The following is a 19,356-nucleotide window of genomic DNA, read 5'->3' on the forward strand; positions in this document are numbered from 1 at the left end:
TGCTTCTGCAAGTGTCTCCCCTCTCTCTAGCATCGCCAGTCTCCTCTCTTCTGGATCATTTCCATCAGCATATCAACACGTACACTGGATACATCCAACCTGCCTTTTAAGCCTCCCCTTGATCCCATTTCTCCTCTAACTCAATCTCCATTTCTCAGCTCTCCTTTCCAGCAAAACTTCCTGAAGGAGCTCTGTTTGGGGTCCCTGTCGCTTCCTCCTCTTGCCTTACCGCAGCTGGCTTTTGTCCTCACCACTCCACGGAGACTGCTCTGTGCGGCTGAACCTAATGTCTCCTCTGCTCTTACCTGACTGCTCAGCACTGCCTACCTCAGTTAATCACTCCCTTCTTCTTATAAAGCTTTTTCCTCTTGATTTTCATGACTCTGTACACTTTCCAGGTGTCCTTCCTGCCCTACAGGCTGTTCCTCAGTTTCTCTTGTTGTCTCCTCATCTGTCCAAACTCTAACCTCTAAATATTGGAATGCCCCCAGGATGCAAACTGGGTCTCCTCCACCCTCTCTAGGTGATCTCAAATGCTTGCTGAGACTTCCTAACTTTATCTCCAGATCTTACATTTCCCTGGAATTCCAGTCTCATATCCACTGCCCTCTTTTTTAATTATTGAGGTATAATTTACATATCATAAAATTCACACATTTAAAATGTATAATTCAGTGATTTTTAGTAAATATTCAAAGCTGTGCAACCATCACAACTCAATTTTAGAACATTTCCATCACACTGAGATCCCTTGTGCCGATTTATAGTCACTCCCTCTTCCCATCTCCAGCCTATGGCAACCACTCATCCACTCTCTGTCTCTGCAGATTCGCTTATTCTGGATATTTCATAAAAATAGAATCATACGATATGTGGTCTTTTGCATTTGGCTTCTTTCACTGAGCATAATGCTTTTGAGGTTCATCCACAGCATGATTCAGTACTTCATTATTTTTATGGTGCAGTAGAGAACCTCTAAGCCGGTGCTGTCCCATGGAAATATAATGCAAGCCACAATTTCTAGTAGCCACATATAAAAAGTAAAGAGAAACATGAAAGATTAATTTTAATGATACATTGTATTTAATCTAATATATCAAAAATACTATTTCAATATGTATCAATATAAAAATTAATAAGATATATATATTACTAACTCTTTGAAATCTGGTGCTCGTTTTACACATCTCAATTCAGACTAGCCACGATTCAAGTGTTCGATAGCCTCATGTGGCTTGTGGCCACCATATTGGACAGAACAGCTCCAGACCCTAGAATCCCATCTAGCATTCACATGAAGGGACTTTATTCAAAAAAAAAGAACTGAGCATTTATATTTCTCTATTGTTTCAGAAAGCAATGCTGAATGGGGAGAAAAATGAGGGGAGGAAGAGAGTTAGAGAAGTCTGAGAATAAAACTTGGAGCGAATCAGCACACAATTCCTTAATTCCTGACCAAAGCCACAAGCAGTTACAAGAGTGACTGCAACCGGCTGAACAGAAGCCAAAGGAGGAAAGGAGAAAAGTTGGGTAAAACAGGAAAATTTGCTCTGCTTAATTTGATTATGTGCCTGGGGTCTGGGGCAAATTCCTACCAGACATCAACTGGAGTTAAATTTTCACGTAGATCTAAGACCCTGAGTTGAAGCTGACGGCAGCCCACTCATGAAAGCGTCAGCCAGTGGCCTGGGTTGACTATAAAGCACATCATTTCCCTTAGAGCTGTAGTCAGCTGTGCAACTCTGACTGACAAAGGGGACCTAGGAAGAGGTTCCAGCTCTACCTCCTCTTAGTTCCAGAATTGCCCACTCCCCTACATACTCACTGTGGTCCAGGCACAGTGCCCTTCTTTTATTCCTACCTCACCACATCCCTTCCTGCCTTCACACAGGCTGTTCCCTCTGCCCCAACACTCTCTCCTCAGTTTTTCACACGGCTGACGCCTTCCCATCCTTCAGTCTCAGCTTAAACATCACCTCCCCTCGGAGTCCTCTCTGATCACCCAACCTAAAGCAGGTGCCCCAATGCTCCCCAACCCCGTACACAACTATTCTCTATCTCAGCCCCAATTTTCTATTCGAGGACACTCACAGTTATAATTCTTTACTTAATGGTTTGTTTCCTGTTTGAGGTCTCTCTTCCCCACGAGGGCAGGAACCTTGTTCGTCTTGTATATACTGTGTCCCCATGGATGGATGGACAGATGAATGGATGGCCGGGGGGGAAGAAAGGGGTAGGTAGGAATCAAAGGATCTGAGTCCTGGAGTAGAATGTGTCAGAACACACTCAAGACAGACCTTCCTCTGGCAACGAATCGAATTTATTCTCCTTCAGCTTTGACTCACATTCCAGACCTCAAGAACCTCTTTACCAGAAACATCTTTTGGAATATGGTGTTTCAACTTCTAACAAATAACAGAAATTAAAAATGTTCTGCCCTTTACCACCTGAGATCTCTTCAGGTTTTAAAAATATATTTTATACTTGGTGGCTCAGTCATTTTCTAGAAGGTCAGACTGTCTGGTCCCGGTGGACACTTTGCTCTGTAATGGGCTATTAAACCTTGGCCTGAAAAGGTTATATCTCATCCCTTTTATAGACAATGCACCATTCACCCCAGAGGGGCTATAGAGTAAATTGAAAACCCACCCATATCTTAAGTGTAAAGCCTGGAGCTTACTGACTAACCAGGGCAATAAAGAGCTCAGAAATCTAAGACTCAGAGATGATAAACTAAGAATCCTCTGGCCAATAAAATGACATAGCAACAGCCAAGGGCACATAAGGGTGTGTGCTCTTGTTCCCAAGATGTGGCAGCGACATTTGTAACAAGGAATGACAATTTGCAGGGCACCTAGAAGCATTTTGACTTGTGTGCCATGTTCAAAAATTCGCTTCTAAGTGAGGGTGACCCCAAAGACCTAGTTTCCTCCAACTTGTGGTTTCTTTGAGGCGTGCTGTCAAAAGAGTACTGGAGAGAAACTGAGGCACTAGACATGATATTTCATTTCATTAAAAAAAAAAGCTTTGTATCTTTTTAGTAAAAATATTCCACTTGGCCCCATATTTCTCACCTGTTTTCAAAATAACCAGCTTATCCCCCCAATATATAATAGCTCTCAGATGACCTAAAAAGGCCATTGAGGCAGGTGTCACCCTACCCTAGCCCCACTCTTAGAAGAGCTTTCTACTGAATGGAAGAGTTAACATGTCCAGGTGGAGGGGAATCATCTGAAGATGCTCAGAAGAGTGAATTAGAAGATTCTGAGCATTCTTTGGCCCGCTCAATTTTTTCATGCCCCAACTTTGCCCAACGGGCAAGTTCTTTATCAAACTAAGTCAGCGCAAATTCTCCCCTTTCCCCTAATGCCCTTAGAATCCACATATACCTTTATTGTGCAGGGGAGACACAAAAATGACTGAAGATTTGGTTTCAGCTTCAGTAATTCAGTAATTTACTAACTTCAGTTAATAATAATGTATCAATATTCATTAATTGTGACAAATATACCATATTCGTGTAAAATGAAGATGTTAATAATAGGGGAAATTGGATGTGGAGTATATGGGAACTGTACTACCTTATCTTTGCAACTTTTCTATAAATATAAAACTATTCTAAAACAAAAAGTTTATTAAAATTTAAATAACTATGGAGAACACTACGGAGGTTCCTTAAAAAACTACAAATAGAACTACCATATGACCCAGCAATCCCACTACTGGGCATATACCCTGAGAAAACCATAATTCAAAAAGAGTCATGTACCACAATGTTCATTGCAGCTCTATTTACAGTAGCCAAGACATGGAAGCAACCTACGTGTCCATCGAGAGATGAATGGATAAAGAAGATGTGGCACATATATACAATGGAATATTAGTCAGCCATAAAAAGAAACGAAATTGAGTTATTTGTAGTGAGGTGGATGGACCTAGAGTCTGTCACACAGAGTGAAGTAAGTCAGAAGGAGAGAAACAAATACCGTATGCTGACACACATATATGGAATCTAAAAAAAAGATGGTTCTGATGAACCTAGGGGCAGAACAGCAATAAAGACAAAGACGTCGAGAATGGACTTAAGGACACGGGGAGGGGGAAGGGTGAGCTGGGATGAAGTGAGAGGGTGGCATGGACATATATACACTACCAAATGTAAAACAGATAGCTAGTGGGAAGCAGCCGCCTGGCACAGGGAGATCAGCTCGGCGCTCTGTGACCACCTAGAGGGGTGAGATAAGGAGGGTGGGAAGGAGACACAAGAGGGAGGGGATATGGGGATATACGTATGCATATAGCTGATTCACTTTGTTATACAGTAGAAACTAACACAACCAATTATACTCCAATAAAGATGTAAAAAAGAGGGAAAAAAACTTCTCCAGAATTGACCAGTCTAACAAGACCCATCCCATTTATCAAAAGAAGCACAGTGGGCTTTCCTCACTGCTGGCTTATGAGAAAACAGGCCTGTGGAAATTCTTCTAGATGGCCCTTTCTTAGCCTCCATTATACTTCTGAAGTTGCATTTTCAGTTTTTTGCTGCTCTTCAGCTCAAAAGTCAGAAGAAGGACTCATAAATCACATCTCAAAGCAAGGCGCAGCTGAAGGCTAAATAAACTTGGAAGACCAAATGGATCACGAGTTACGCCAACCAAAACTAATTATTATTATTATTTCATTAAGGCCATTCAGGCAAGGGCAGGAATAAAAGGTTGCATGTGAGAGCACTCACGGAGGAGCTGGAGAGAAGCACTTCCTCATCTGGGATCTTATTTTATAAAAGAACATCTTGTTTTCTAAATCCAGGGTATCTGATTTCGAAAGTACAAGTAGCCAGCAACTCACATGGACCCACCTTTTGCTACAACTCATGAGCAGCAGCCCCCAGTCCCATGACCATAAAAACTGATTCTGTGAGCTGTGGAAGCTGCCCCCATCACACACACACCCAAGCTCCTCTCGAGGACTTTCTGTCTCTCCCCTTTCCCTCTATTCTTGCTGTTCTTGTTCCTCCGTGTTACCCACACTCCTCCATGGCCCCACTCGCCTGGTCCAATACTGAAATGTCAGGATGGGCAGAATGTAGAGGGGTGGGACAGGGGAAATGAAGAAAACGCTCACTGCAACTCCTTCTCCCCCACTCTTCCTCTCCATCAATGAGTTTTGACAAATGTAAACACCCATGTCTAACAACCACCCAAAGCAGGATATAGAACATTCCCATCACCTCCAAGAGCTCCCAAGCTCTCACCAGCTAGAACACACAAAACTAGTCTATGGCAATAGAAATCAGATCAGTGGTGCCTTGAGGTGGAGGATGGGGGCAGCTGAATGCAAAGAGGCACAAGCAAACTTCCGGGTGGTGGTGACAGGTGGATGTATGTGTTTGTCAAAACTGATTTCTACACATAAAATGGGTGCATTTTATGGTATATCCATTATATGTCAACAAAGTTGATTGAAAAAATTCCATTGGTATTAGTTTTAAAGTCCTGGCTATTCCTTCAAGCCCTAGTTATTCATCTTCCTTGAAGCCTTTCCAGCTCTCCTGGGCCCACAGCGAAACCTCCCTCTCTGGACTCACAACCCTCAGAGTCTGTACTGTTCGCCTGGCAATTCAGTCAGTATTTCTGTGTGATAGTGTTATCGTTATTTAATTTTTTATGAACTCATGTGTTGTCTCCCAGCGAGAATGTTAAGTGCCTTGGGGTTGGGAAATGGTTTCATTTTTCACCAGCTCTTCTAAAGCATGGGGCTCACAAATGCCAAGCACCTGCAGAGCCTGGCAGCCCCCTTGATAGCTGCTGAGTGGACAGGAATTAGGGACTTGTGTGGCTGGGACACAGCCACTAGAATGTGCACCCACCGGGAGAAGAGAGCGAGCCAGGGAAGGCAAGGACGTGTTGCGGACAGCGAACTCCCACCGGCAGTGACCACCAGCCCCACAGCCCAGCACAACTCTCGTCCTGTCACACTCCTTCCCCAGAACACTCCTGGGAGCTCTCTAGGCTGCTTCAAACTGTCATCTCGGGATCTACTGGCATCATCATCTTAGAAATTCCCTGCATCTCTCTTGTACTGCTCCCTGTTTCCCAGACCCCATGTTTTCTTTCCTTTCAGTGGAGCACATTCTTCAGCCAACAGCCCTCTCTAAACAGAACACAAGACTATCTCTGAGGTTGCCCAGTAGCTTCAGAAGCCCCAGGTCAGCTCCTCCCCTCAAAGCTGAGCCTCATACCCGGCTCCAGGGCCGCCAGGACTTGCTGTAAACCATCTGTGAACTAAAAATGCCGCCTGCCATATCAGTAAACAAGGGATGTTGCAGGCATCAGCCACTACAGCCACTCCCAACAGAGAGCCCTGAGGGAACTTGGGATGGAAACATAATGCCCAGGGACTTCCCTGGTGGGCCAGTGGTTGAGAATCTATTTTCCAATGCAGGGGACAGATTCAGCCCCCGGTTGGGGAAATAAGATCCCACATGCCACAGGGCAACTAAGCCAGAGTGCCGCAACTACTGAGCCTGTGCGCGCTCTAGAGCCCACGTGCCACAACTAGAGAGAAGCCCGCGTGCCGCAACAAAGAGCCCACGTGCTGCAATGAAAGATCTCACATGCCGCAACAAAGATCCCGCGTGCTGCAACAAAGATCCTGCGTGCCGCAACTAAGACCCGAAGTAGCCTAAATAAATAAATAAAACATAATGCCTACCAGTGAATCACCAGATACTGCAGCCACCCGCCACCTGCCTACCCACCTCAACAAACGGTGCACCTGAGGAAACTCAGTATGAGAAAAGACAGGATACTGGCTCCGGAGAGCTGAGGTGCATATCAAAGGAATGATTGCACTGAGCCCAGACTCTTGCATCTTCCCATATATAGAAAAGTGCCAAATTCCTTAACGTGAGATGTCTGGTTTTCTTTTATTAACAGCAATTTTAGATGTTCTGACTACCTGGTCTTTGTTGCAAAAACTCCTATATATCCTGGCTCCCCACCTTGCCTCTTTGGAACAGTATCTCAGAGTTATCTGAGATGCTGTGTCCTGGGCTTAAGTCCTCAATTTTGTCCACTGAATAAAATATAACTCTCAGCTCTTAGGGTGTGCATTTTTGTTTTCAGTTGACACACCCTTGACCTTGGATGGTTTCTAGTTCATGTTCTGGTGACCTTTCCATTCAACATTCATTCAGTGGCTACTGAGTGCCTGATATGAGCCAGGCACTGTTCGAGACACTAGATAAAGTGGTGGACAAAATAAGCAAGGAAGTCCCTACTCTGGTTGAAGATATGATGCTCTTGGGGGTGGGGGTGTGACCAACGACAATAAGCAGGTGAACAAATAGTATATAGGAGGATTTCACATGGTGATGAGTGAGATGAGGAAAATCAAACAGAAAGAGTGTTGGGACAGAGGTGGTGATTCCTTGAGGTTGGGTGTCAGAAGGGTCTCAGGAGGAAGTGACATCTGTGCTGACAGCTGAAGGATAGGGAGCCATCCACACAGAGACATGGGGTAAGGGCATTCCAGGCAGTAGGAACAGCAGATGCAAAGGCCCTGAGGCAGGAATAAGTTGGATGAGCTTTTTTTTTTTTTTAACATCTTTATTGGAGTATAATTGCTTTACAATGGAGTGTTAGTTTCTGCTTTATAACAAAGTGAATCAGCTATACATATACAAATATCCCCATATCTCCTCCCTCTTGCGTCTCCCTCCCTCCCACCCTCCCTATCTCACCCCTCCAGGTGATCACAAAGCACCGAGCTGATCTCCCTGTGCTATGCCGCTGCTTCCCACTAGCTAGCTATTTTACATTTGGTAGTGTATATATGTTCATGCCACTCTCTCACTTTGTCCCAGCTTACCCTTCCCCCTCCCCGTGTTCTCAAGTCCATTCTCTAGTAGGTCTGCGTCTTTATTCCCGTCTTGTCCCTAGGTTCTTCATGACCATTTTTTTTTTTTTTTTTAGATTCCATATATATGTGTTAGCATACGGTATTTGTTTTTCTCTTTCTGACTTACTTCACTCTGTATGACAGACTCTAGGTCCATCCACCTCACTACAAACAACTCAATTTCGTTTCTTAGATGAGCTTTGATGTGCAGAAAGGAGCTCAGTGCCACTGGAGAACAGTAGGGAAGTGGAGGATGGGTAGATGAGGTCAGGGAGGCAGGCGGAGGTCAAGTGACCTTGGGCCTCGTGTGCCATGGGAGCAGTTGGGATTTTATCCCACCCATCGTTGGAGGACTTTGGGGAGCTTTAAGTCTAGTCCCCAGGTCTCCCAAGGACCAAACTCTGCTTTACACGTATGCATTTTCCTTCTTGAACCTAGAATCCTGGCCAGGCACTCCAGTAGTATTCCTGGCAAACAGAATCTGCTAAAAAGCAACAGTGCAGATGCCTGTTCCCTGAATCCCACCCCCTACCTATTGGGGACCCTCATCACTTTATCTGGGACCCTCCTCCACAACCCAAACTAAGACTTGTGCTTGCCCCATAGTTTCTGCAGCCAGACTGGACCCCCTCAGCATCTGTACCAGAGCTATTTTCCCAGATTGCTCATCCCGGTAGGTGGCTCCAGGACCAGGCCTCATTCCACCAAGTGCCCGGGATCTCCATGTGAAACAGCTCAAGGGGCCACAACACAACCCAGCGGGAAGACAGCCCCCCTTGCCAGCCTCTGCCACCTGACTCACCTTCGCCCAGAGTCTGCTTGAGTAAGTCATGCTTGGCCTGTAGCTTAGTGATGAGGTTACTGCCGTTCACATATTCTTTAAATTTCTGTAAGACACAAGGCACAAGGACATTACAGATCGCAGGGCCAAGTCCTGCCATTTCTGCTTCCATAATGGACCTCCAGGGCGGGAGGCCACCCTCAAGGCCCCAGGCACGGGGAAAGGGGTTTCTGCATCGGCTCCATCAGATCCCCAGCTCTGCCAAGCGTGGCTGTCCAGTCCTATGACGCATTTCAGCTCAGTTTGGGAACACAGAGAAAGCTCGGGGGATGTGTGCAGTGAAAGGTGCTTCTGTGAGGTGAGGACTGCAGGAGCCCGGGCAGTGGGCTTCTTTAGCCATCAAATTCCTCCATGCTTCTGGGCCAAGAGCATGCAGCCAAGACAAGAGAGCGTTATCAGATCTGTCAGAGGGGAGCCTCAGAACATGTCTTCTTTTATCTGGCTGCACTCTGAAGGAGGAAGGGCATGGCAGGCCCCTGGAGACGTTCCTATTAAAATAACCCGAACTGCATTTGGGGATATGATTTTCTTCTTTTTACAGATGAGAAAGGTGAGGCTGGCACAAGAAACGATTTGCCCTAGGACCCCAGGCTGCCTCTAGTTCTGGGGCCTGGCCAAGCACAATGCACTTGGAAGCAGTGCCAGGAACGGGGCACCCAAACAGAAACACATCCACCTGCCCCCAGTTCAGCCTGGCCTCAGCCATGCCTCTACACAACTACCAGCTTCCCTCGGCCCTGCCCACCCCACGTCGCCCAGTCACAGGCCGGGAGCCCTCTCTGCTGGACCATGAGCCACTGTAGGCACCGTCCATGCAGGTTCCTTTCTGGATCCTCGGCGCCTACAGCTGTGCCAGGCATATAGTAGGTGCTGAGAAATTCAGCTGAAATCTCTGACCTGGTGGAACTGACATAGCAGAGTATGAGAGAGACAATAAACTAACAAAAATGTAAGTAAAATACACAATTGGTCAATGGTGGTGAACGCTAGGGATGGAAACAAGGCAGGAATGAGGAACTGGGAGTGAGGGCAGACCTCACTGCAAAGTTGCCATCTCAGCTCCGGCCTGAAGGAGGTGAGGAAGACAGCCGTGTGGGTGCACACGGGAGGGAAGGGTCTAAGCAGAGGGGAACACAATTACAAAGGCCCTGAGAATGAAGGCACAGGGACAGATGTGATTGCCCCAAATCTGCCAGCTAGTTTCTCACCAAAAAATCCATTCTATTCCCCAGCCAGAAGGCTCAGAAAGGGCGCAGAGGAGCAAAGAAGTGCGCCTCGGCAGGTCAGGACATCTGGAACGTCACCATCTTCCCGCTGAAGACAGGTGTGGGGAAAGGCCCACAGGGAGGAGGCTGACATGTGCCCGGATAAGACTGAGGTCACCGCACCCTGGCCCCTCCCTGCTGGGTTTCTGGGGCTTGTGGCATCCTGTCTCCTTGGCCGTGGTCCTTCTTAGCTCCTAGGGCCTTGTCCCGTGGTTGCTAAGAGTCACTCCCCCTTGTATCTGTAGACGGTTTTCAAACATGTACATCTGGTCCTCACTGCAGTCTCAGATGACAAATGGTGGAAGCATCACCATTCCCATTCTACCCAGAAGGAGAAAGAGCTCAGAGCTGTGGTCACTCAGTGTGCGACCTTGGCCGGATTTCTGAACATTTCTGGACCTCATGCCCTCCTCAAGGTAAAATGAGTAGACTCATGGTGCTTCTCCAAGTGTGGTGCAGGGACCAGTGGCCTCCTACCCAGCTGGGGAGAGTGTCCACATGCAGATTCCTGCTCTGGAAGACCGTGAGTCTAACCCGAGGAAGACACCACAGAGGCCCAGAAGTGCTCACATTTCCAGGGTGCCACCTCAGGGAGGGTGGTAGTCTGGGAACCTACGTTTTCAACAAGCTTCCTACATGATTCAAAAGCACACTTCGGTTTGATAACTACCCACCTATAGGCTCTCTCTGGATGCTTCCAGTAATATAGCCCTCTGATTTTATTGCCATGTGTTTAAGAATTCACCATAAAAAGCAGAGCTGCGGTATAAGTAGGTATTCTCTCCATCCTGCCTCACTGTCCCAAGCCAGGTGAAGCTCCAATCCCAAACTTGTAACTCATGCTTTGGTGGGTTAGTGCAAATTACACCTGGTTAGTGCAAATTACACACTGGGGCTCTGGGGCTTGGGGATCCTGGCTACTTCTTCCAAGCTTCACCCAGGCTTCACGTGTGACCCATGAAGGAAAGAATGCCATTGAATCGTATTAATGTTTGCTTTAAAAGGAGTGTTATGTCCTTAAAATACCTAAATAATGTCACACCATCACGTCATGAGGTGTACTAGCCAACCAGGTTGATAACTTGAATATTCAGATCAAAATATAACATCCATGACCCCCATCATGGATGCTGTCTTTTAATTTCAAGCAGGCTGAACCCCCTTCTTTGCTCCTGCTGCCTAAGTGACAATATTCACCCACACTCCTCACTTATCTTTGTAACCCGTAAATTCTCTACAAACACAGTAGGCCCCTCGTGGAAGTGGTGAGCCCCCGAAACTGGCATGGGCTGATTCACACAGTATTCACGTAGTATGTGCTAAATAGATACCTGAATGAGTAAATGAGTGAATCGGTTCTTTCTTGAAAACAACAAAGTCAAAGAGTGTTGACAAAGGAAATGCAGTAGGCGTCAACCGTTGGTTTTTGACAGGGATTTGATGAGGCCTAGCATGAAATGGAGCTGGATGTTAGAACTGGGTGGGTTTGTGACTGGTTAAATGACCACAATCTAAAAGTGCTGATTAATGGATCAATATTAGCCTAGTGGCATGTTTTGAATAACTCTGTCTTTGGCCTGGGCCCTGAAGTACCAATTAGTTTTTTTTTTTTTTTTTTTTTTTTGACAAACTTTAAGGTACAGAAGCCACGCTTACTGAATCTGCAGACACAAGGTCTGAAGAGACAGCATATGTGATGAGCAGCCAGTCAGGATCCTGACAGTCTGGAACCATGAGCTGAACCCATCAAGAGGAAATCTAAACGGTGATAAACATCAGACCCACCCAAGACATCACCTACACATCCCATAGGAGGAGGGTGGCCTCATTTAATGGCAGTACAGTGGGAACAGAGATTTAGCTGATACTAGCTTAAAAAAAAAAAAAAAGAATATGGTCTTAGGACATATGGAAAGAGAAGCATAGCCCCTAATGTGGAGGGAGGTGAAAGTTTAGCCCTGCTCTGTGCTGGTCACTCCCCTGCTGGGAATCTCACTTTAGAAGAAGCACCGACAAGTGGGACAAGTGGAACACATTCCGGGAGAGGGTCGCTAGGATGCTGAGGGCACTCAAAACAAAAGCTTTAAGAGGCTGGATCGAAAGAAGTAGATATGTTTAGCCTGGAGAAATAAAAACCCAGCTCCCTGCAACCTTGCCAGACTGTCAAGTAGAATTAGCCTCTCTCTGGGTTGCCCCAGAGAACAGAATTAAGATCAATGACCAGAAATCCTAGTGAGGAAGATTTCTGAAGATAACAGAGATACGGGAAAACATCATAATATCTATAGCCAGCAGCAAGCCAAACAAAAGGGTTGTTTGGGGAAGGAGGGAGCTTTTTAATCTGGGGTTGTTCAAGCAGAATCTGAATGACTTTTGGGCAGGGGTAAGGTTGAACAGGGTCCAACATCAGATGGAAGATGTAAGGTCCTTTCTAACCCCATTCCATGTTCACTAAATACATGTTGAAATAAAGCCCCGATGCCTCTCATTCCTGTTCCTCCTTGGCCAAGTGAAATGTAAGTAATCTGGGATTTTACATGAAGGGCTGGCAACTCACCAGCAATTTGCAAAGATCACTCAGGGTGTTGTTTGCAGAGTCCATGCCCAAATTTGACACAATTTGACATGACAACCACACACTAAACTTGGGGGTTGTTACTTGGGGCGTGCACCTGGCTCTGTTCGCCCCTTTTCCTCTCACCCTACTGAACACAACTCTCTCTGTATTTTTTCTAGAAAAGGAAAATCACAATAACTGTCAATCCAAGATCAAGGCTGGTGCTACCCACTGGTAGCTCACTTTCTGCATTTCACAAAGCCACGCCAGGCAATTTAACCTGAAAACATGCTGGAAGACCTGTAGGTCTAACGGACCCACGTGGTTCCTCTGGCTCCCAGTAGTTTGGGCTGCTCCCCAAAATCACTGCCGGTGGGGGGGCAGACAGAGGGTCTTGGGCCAGGACGCCACTTACTGTAAAATAAAACATTTCTGTCTCCTGCTGGTTGGCTCTCCTCTTGGCGATGTTGAGCTTGCTCATGTAGGTCTCGGAGGCAGCTGACTTCACAGACTCTGTGGACCGGCTATGTTGGAAGGCGTCGGACACGTCAAAGTCCTCCACAGTCAGCATATCCTGCAAGGTCTGCATGGTGGCGTCCAGGGTTTTTCTAACCTGGGGAAACACAAAAATCCTTCAGGTTGACAAAAATCCTTCAGCCTCAGAATGCCTTTGACACTCATAGCCCTTTCCCAACCGTTCCTTGATTTCTTCCACACAAAGCATCAGGAGGCAGGCAGGACAACGATGCTCATTCCCGTTACAGTGATGTGGAAAGTAAGGCCAGCAGCTGGCTGGGGGGAGAAGCCAGGTGGCCTAATCTAAAGTCAGGCCATGGGACTGCTTCTGCTGGAGACAACGTCGGAGAAGGTTGTGACCAACAAGGAACTTCGGTTTTGAGGTTTGTGTTTCTTTATGGTTATACAACCCCAAACCAGCTCCTCCTGGGAGGCAGGTCCCTGAGGAGGAGCAACGCTAGAAACGCTCCCCGTTTCCTTCATCCAGAGAAGGGAGGGGACACAGTCTGGATAAGGGCAGCGCTGTCCTCAGTGAGTGAACTCCTCTGCTGTCGGCCACTGAGTCCACGCAAGCCTGACTGAGATAAAACAGCCTCGAGGAAGATAGACCCAAGACACACGCATTGTGCTCGGTCCTCCAGGACTCCGACTCCTCTCCCGGGACCGAGCAGGACCTCGGAGGCTCCACACGCAGGGCCCCGGCCTCCCCACAGCCCTTCACTGAACTGTGCCTAAAGGGCATACTGGAACTTGGATGGAGGGTCGCTCCAAACACAGTCCTGGGAGAACTGTGTCCACATTCGCTCCACAGTGATTGCTGCTCAAAGCCTCCCTTGTCACTCAGATCTCAACTTAAAAGTCGCCTCCTGGTGACATCAGGCCTCCCCCCACCCACCCCCGACCACCATCCTTAACTTACTGTCTGATATTCCGTGTACGTATTCACTTATGGGTTCATTCGCTTCTGTGTTTTATCACCTGTCTTTTCTCACTAAAATATAAACTCCATGAGAGGAGGTACTATATTGTCTCATCCACTCACTGAACTCTGCACAATGTTTAGCGCATAGTACGTGCTAAATAAATACTTGAATGAATAAATGGGTGAATCGGTTCTTTCTAACATAGGCTCACAGAAGCTCAGGTTCAAAACTGAGCATTTCCATGGCCATGAACAGCCTACCCAGAGGAGCATGTGCTTCACCCTCCTTTCTGTGCCCCGATTTTCAATTTAAATTCCATTAACATTATTATCCATATACAGCATATACCGTTCCATGTAAACAATTTAAAACGCTTCACGGGAAGATGTAGGGCATAAATAAAGAAAGAAAACACTCTGGCCATATCCTCTCTCTTCTCAGGTTTGATAAACAAATATATAATTTGTCTCCACATAACCACCCCCCAGGGACTGCTTTGATTCGTTCATCCTTAGCTACACTCTGGCTCACGTTCGTCCTGGCTACGTCCTTTTTGAAGACACAAAGCAACCTGCCCTCTCTGCCTAGAACAGCCCTCTTGAGGTCTGAAGACAGGGACCACGGCTCCCCATCTCCAGCTGCAACTGCACTTCTCAAGGATGGACCTGCCCATGATCTTGGGTGACACTCCCATGTCCTGGTGTCCTCCAATTGGGTGATGTCCTCCCTGGGTGGGGGCATCCCGGCTGGAACAGGAGGTCTCCCATGTGGCCTCATCAGTGCACATCAGAATGGAGCCACTCCAGCTGGTACTTCCATTTGTGCCCACCTGGCAGAAGTCCTGAGCCACCAGCTGCAAGGGAGGTGTGCTGGCCACGGTGAGACAGAAGCTCCCTGGAGCTCAGAATCTATGACACATTTAGTGTGCCCTGGGTTATTTCATTGTGTAATTTAAAATACCTACTACATTTCTGATGATAAAAATAACATAAGCTCACTGCAGAAAATAGAGAAAAGCACAGAGAAGAAAACAGAAATCACCTATACTCCTGCAACCCAGACAAAACCACTATCAACATTCAAAGTATTTCCTTCCAGTCTTTTTCTCTATGCCCGTGAATATGCACAGAAACGTGCACGCATACTTCAGTTTATCCTGGTTAGGACAGTACTGAACATAGAGTTCTACTTCCTCCTTGCTTTTCTTTAACATCTTGTGAGCATTCCCCATGCCATCAAAGATTCTTGGTGTAGTTGGTTTTGACAGTTGTGCATGTTACAGATGAACACTGATTTCTTACGTGTTCCATGGCAAGAGTAGACTCTGCAGGACCAGTCAGGCCTTTGTAAAGAAATCCTCACAGGGTGGAGGGGCTCACTCACCTCCTCGTTCTCGATCTTGAGAGTGGCCAGTCTGGACTGCAGCTGGTGGTACCGCATGAGCAGTTCCGTCTGGACGGGCTGCTGAGCACTGACCTGGCACACCTGCAGAAATGACAGCCACCGCCTGCGGTTGACCGGGGCCCTTGCCACCTGTGCATAGCTGGGGCCGGCCTATCATTAACATCCCCATCGACAACTGCAGAAACAGGCCTGGAAAGGTTAAGTGACCTACCCAAGGTCACACAGCTTGTACCCAGTGACACCAGAGCCAGCCGGGAGCCAGGGGCCACCCTCTCACGCTCTCGGTTGTGGTCTACATTTGTGCAGCATGTGACGGTTTGCTACTCAGAGCTTGGACATAATCTCATTAAGTGAGACTAATTGGTTAATTTCCAGGCAGGAAGTGGTGGTAAGGAAGCAACTGCCTAAGAGAAGCCAGTGAAAAGAACAAAGGATGGGAAACAGTCAGCAGAGTGGCCCAGCAGGAAGATGCTTGAGAGAGAGGCAGGCATGGGGCAGCGGCCCTCTCACAGGGGCCGCTGAGAGAGGAGGGGAGAAGAGAAGAAGATGAGAGAGCGATACTGTTCGCCTACACCCATTCCCACCAGGGCTCTCACTACCTGTGGGCTGGGCTGCCTGCCGTAACTTGGCTGAGCTCATAAGGGACAGCAGGCCTCTGTTCTTTACCACTAACTGGGCAACCCGACCCTGCAGTCACCAGCTGATGAGCCAAAGGGCTGGACATGAGGGCACAGGGATGGGGCAGGAGCTGTGGGGAAGCCCGGCAGAAGGCATCTCTTGCAAATGAAGAAAGTGGGCAGAGCCACTGGAGGGTCCAGCAAATGCCATCGTTAAAGGCGCCTCCTGGTCCCTCCCTGCTAAGCAGGTACAGCGACAGCCCAGCTGAGCTCCCACTGGGATCCAGAGGCTGGCTGGGTCCCCCTGACTCTCATGTGCCTGGGGGGAGGGAACGGGGCCACTAGGAGAAAGTTCTGGGCACATGTCCCTGGGGTAGAGATGGTGGAGATGGGGAGGCAGATATGACACCTGGTGGCTCTCTCCGTTGGTTCCAGGGACTGGGGCCTGAGCCCTGGAGAGAGGGAGGAATGACATGGAAAAGCTCAAGGAGCTATTTTCATAAGAAGTTGTGTGAAACTCAGGTAATTAGTGTGCTGCTTAGGGGCTAGTGAAGAGCGCCTTCTCCCATTTTTTTTTCCAGAACATAATGAGGATGTGAGCAGCGCAAGCCCTGAAGAAAACTGGGTTGGCTGGTACTCCAAGGGCTCACGGCACTGGAGCACAGGTCCGAGTGGCTCTGCTGAGGCCCCGCCTTCGGTGATTTGAGGCCATCCATCCGAGGGGAGAACGTGAGATGATTGTCTGTGTGCAGATGTGGGACTCCCTTGGGGTCTTCTAGACATAGCTGCGAGGGATTTCATGGGAAGCTATGGTCTCGCAATTCTGCAGGTGGGGGACTTGAGCTGCCAAGATTAGGGTATTCGTGGTAAACTCCTCAGCTAGGGAAGCCCATGCACCAAGAACTTGACCCCAGGCCTCTCCGCTGACGTTCTCCTCCCACTGATGCTCTGGGAGCCCACGGGAGACAGATGGAAGCAACCTCAAGCATGGGCTCCTGGGAGAAGCCTACCTCGTCCCCCATGTGGGGCTGGAACTCAAACTTGAGGGGGGGACAGAAGACCTGGTTGCACATGTCCATGACTGTGTGCTTGTCACTTCGGGAATCCAGGTTGTCCACCGCGTTCTCGATGACGTCCAGCCCCTCATGGCGAGAGGTCTCCAGGTTGTACTCGGCTGAGAGGTAGGTCCGGAAGGTGCGGGCCAGGCTGGCATGAAAGCCCAAATCACAGCACTTGGAGAGAAGCACACACAGAAGGTGCAGGTGAGGGTGGTGACATGGAGGTGGGGCCGTCACAGTGACTTACGACTACCTCCTATTCCACGGTCAAATCTTTCATGCTGGAGGCCCTCATGCACTTTGGAATCTTACCACACAAGTCATGGCAAAGCCCTCGGAGGGAGCGGGGGACTGCGATCTGGGCAATGACAGTGCTCCTCGCGGCTCCCCAAACTCACTGCTTTCTTTCTCATCTCCAGGCCTTTACACACGCATTCCCTCTGCCTGAAGACTCTTCCTCTCTCCTCCTGCCTAAATACTCTTCCTTTGGTTTCAGTTTAGAGGTCACTTCCTCCAGGAAGCCTTCCTTGATGTTCTCCCCACTCAGAGTTCACACCAGGTGTCCCTCATCCAGGTGTCCACAACTCCCTCCACCTCTCTCATGGTAACACCCACTGCTTGGCATTACGTTTGCCTTTAATGCATCAGGGTTATGTAGGCTGAGCTCCATGAGGACAGACCCCCTGGCTCTTATCCACTGTTGTACCTCAAGAGCTAGAGCTAGAAGGCACTCAATAAAAATTTGGTAAATAAAAAGATGAAAGGGTTGGGTGAAAAAGAAAGCTGAAAGGTAGGAAAGAGGAGGGGTCTGGCCCCCGGGCATTTGGAAGGCAGGACCAGGCAGCTCCCTCTCCTGGGGGTGGTGATAATGGCGATAATGGGTCCCCTCTGCAGCCAAGGGAAGAGCGGTGACCCTCTGACTTCCTGATGGGATACACCCAGGCCAGAGGAAAAGGACGCACCCACCCTCAAGGAAGCCTGACCGAGCATCTGCTGGGCCGGATCCCTGTCTGCATGAACACATGCGAAGCAGCCCCAGCTCTGTCACAGATGATGCAGGAGCCTCCCCGAAGGCACCACTCACAGAATTCTTTCCCGAAACCTCATTGTCCTACCAGTGTGTCCTGCACAGCTGGTGCTCAGCAGTCAGTGTTCCATTTCCTCTTGCTTAAACTGCCTGATTTCTCCCAACATAACATCCCCAAGTAAAGCTGACCTGTATAATTTTGTCTCATTCATTGTTTTCTTCCGTATGTGTGTGTGTGTCTAGTGGACTGGACCCAGGCGTGTTAAACAGATAAGCATCTTTACCACCCTGGGAAGTTCCCCAGGGCACGAACTGTGTACGATCACCCCTGTACCCCCAAACCCAGTAAAAGACCTGGTGTAGAGGAGGACACTTGGAAAGTGCACGCTGAATTACAACTGCCCAGCCCAAGTGTGCAAGGGCCGCCAGAGGCCCACTCCCACCCATGGAGGTAGAAGCCACAGGGTGATACTCCTTCCCAGGCCCCAAAGGCTCCCTGTCCTTCCCCTCCGTTAGGGCTCCAGGGGCCACTGGCCGCCCCATATGCCAGCTAAGGACAAGGGCCAGCCCTCCCTCAGCTGATGACTCGCACCAGGCGGTGCAGGACCCTGTTCAACCCCAGACTCCCCAGGAGCTCACGTCGATGAGGTCAGAGACATCGTGGATGTAGTATTTGCTTATAGCTGCGTTGGTGGCCGCCAGATTCAGCAAGTAGTCGTTCCGGGCCTTAGTGCATTTCAGCTTGTTCTCAGAATACTTTGCCTGCCTCTGGAGGAAGGAAAGAGTGGATGTGAAAGCAGAGCCGCTGATGGGAGGGATTTGAGATTTTCTTTAGGGTCACTGCCTGCGATCAGCTCCCCGCACGGCCCTGGAAAGCCTTACTCCATGGGCCAGGTGAGTAAGATCTGGACCCCGTACTCAAAAAGCTCACCTGACACTGCACATGTGCAGCCATCGTCGGCAATGTCAGGTAAGCAGTGGCCTTTTCCGGGAGTGTAACTAAGACCTCCGGAGGCCCCTACTCAACACCCCCAGAGGCTGCCCAAACCCGGACGACAGCCTGTGAAGCCCTCCTGACCTGGCTCTTCCTCCACGCTCCTGTCATCCCCTCCTCTGCATGTCCTTTAAGAGGCCAAGTTCATTCCTGCCTCTAGACTCAGACCCATTCTCTCCGGCTGGCAGGCCAGTCTTCCAGGTCCCTGCGTGGCCTGCTCCACGTCATTCAGGTCCTTAGCCATGGTCA

The 19,356-nt window shown here is 48.5% G+C and overlaps 1 protein-coding gene across 4 annotated transcripts in view; it reads right to left on the reverse strand.

Moving 5' to 3' along the window:
- SRGAP3 (SLIT-ROBO Rho GTPase activating protein 3) overlaps positions 1-19,356 on the reverse strand; it is a 255,082-nt gene that overhangs the window by 58,664 nt on the left and 177,062 nt on the right. For all 4 annotated transcript variants that reach the window (XR_013830247.1, XM_079934821.1, XM_079934823.1 and 1 more), the window contains exons 6-10: positions 18,753-18,881; positions 17,039-17,260; positions 15,391-15,492; positions 12,984-13,181; positions 8,708-8,792 (exon numbers count right to left, since the gene is read on the reverse strand). Coding sequence is in view for 3 of the 4 variants with exons in the window: in XM_079934821.1 (XP_079790947.1) it covers positions 8,708-8,792; positions 12,984-13,181; positions 15,391-15,492; positions 17,039-17,260; positions 18,753-18,881 (736 nt within the window). In the remaining variant the exon portion in view is untranslated. The remainder of the gene's footprint in view (positions 1-8,707; positions 8,793-12,983; positions 13,182-15,390; positions 15,493-17,038; positions 17,261-18,752; positions 18,882-19,356) is intronic.

Source organism: Stenella coeruleoalba, assembly GCF_951394435.1.
Source record: "Stenella coeruleoalba genome assembly, chromosome: 10".
Classification (NCBI taxonomy): Eukaryota; Metazoa; Chordata; class Mammalia; order Artiodactyla; family Delphinidae; genus Stenella; species Stenella coeruleoalba.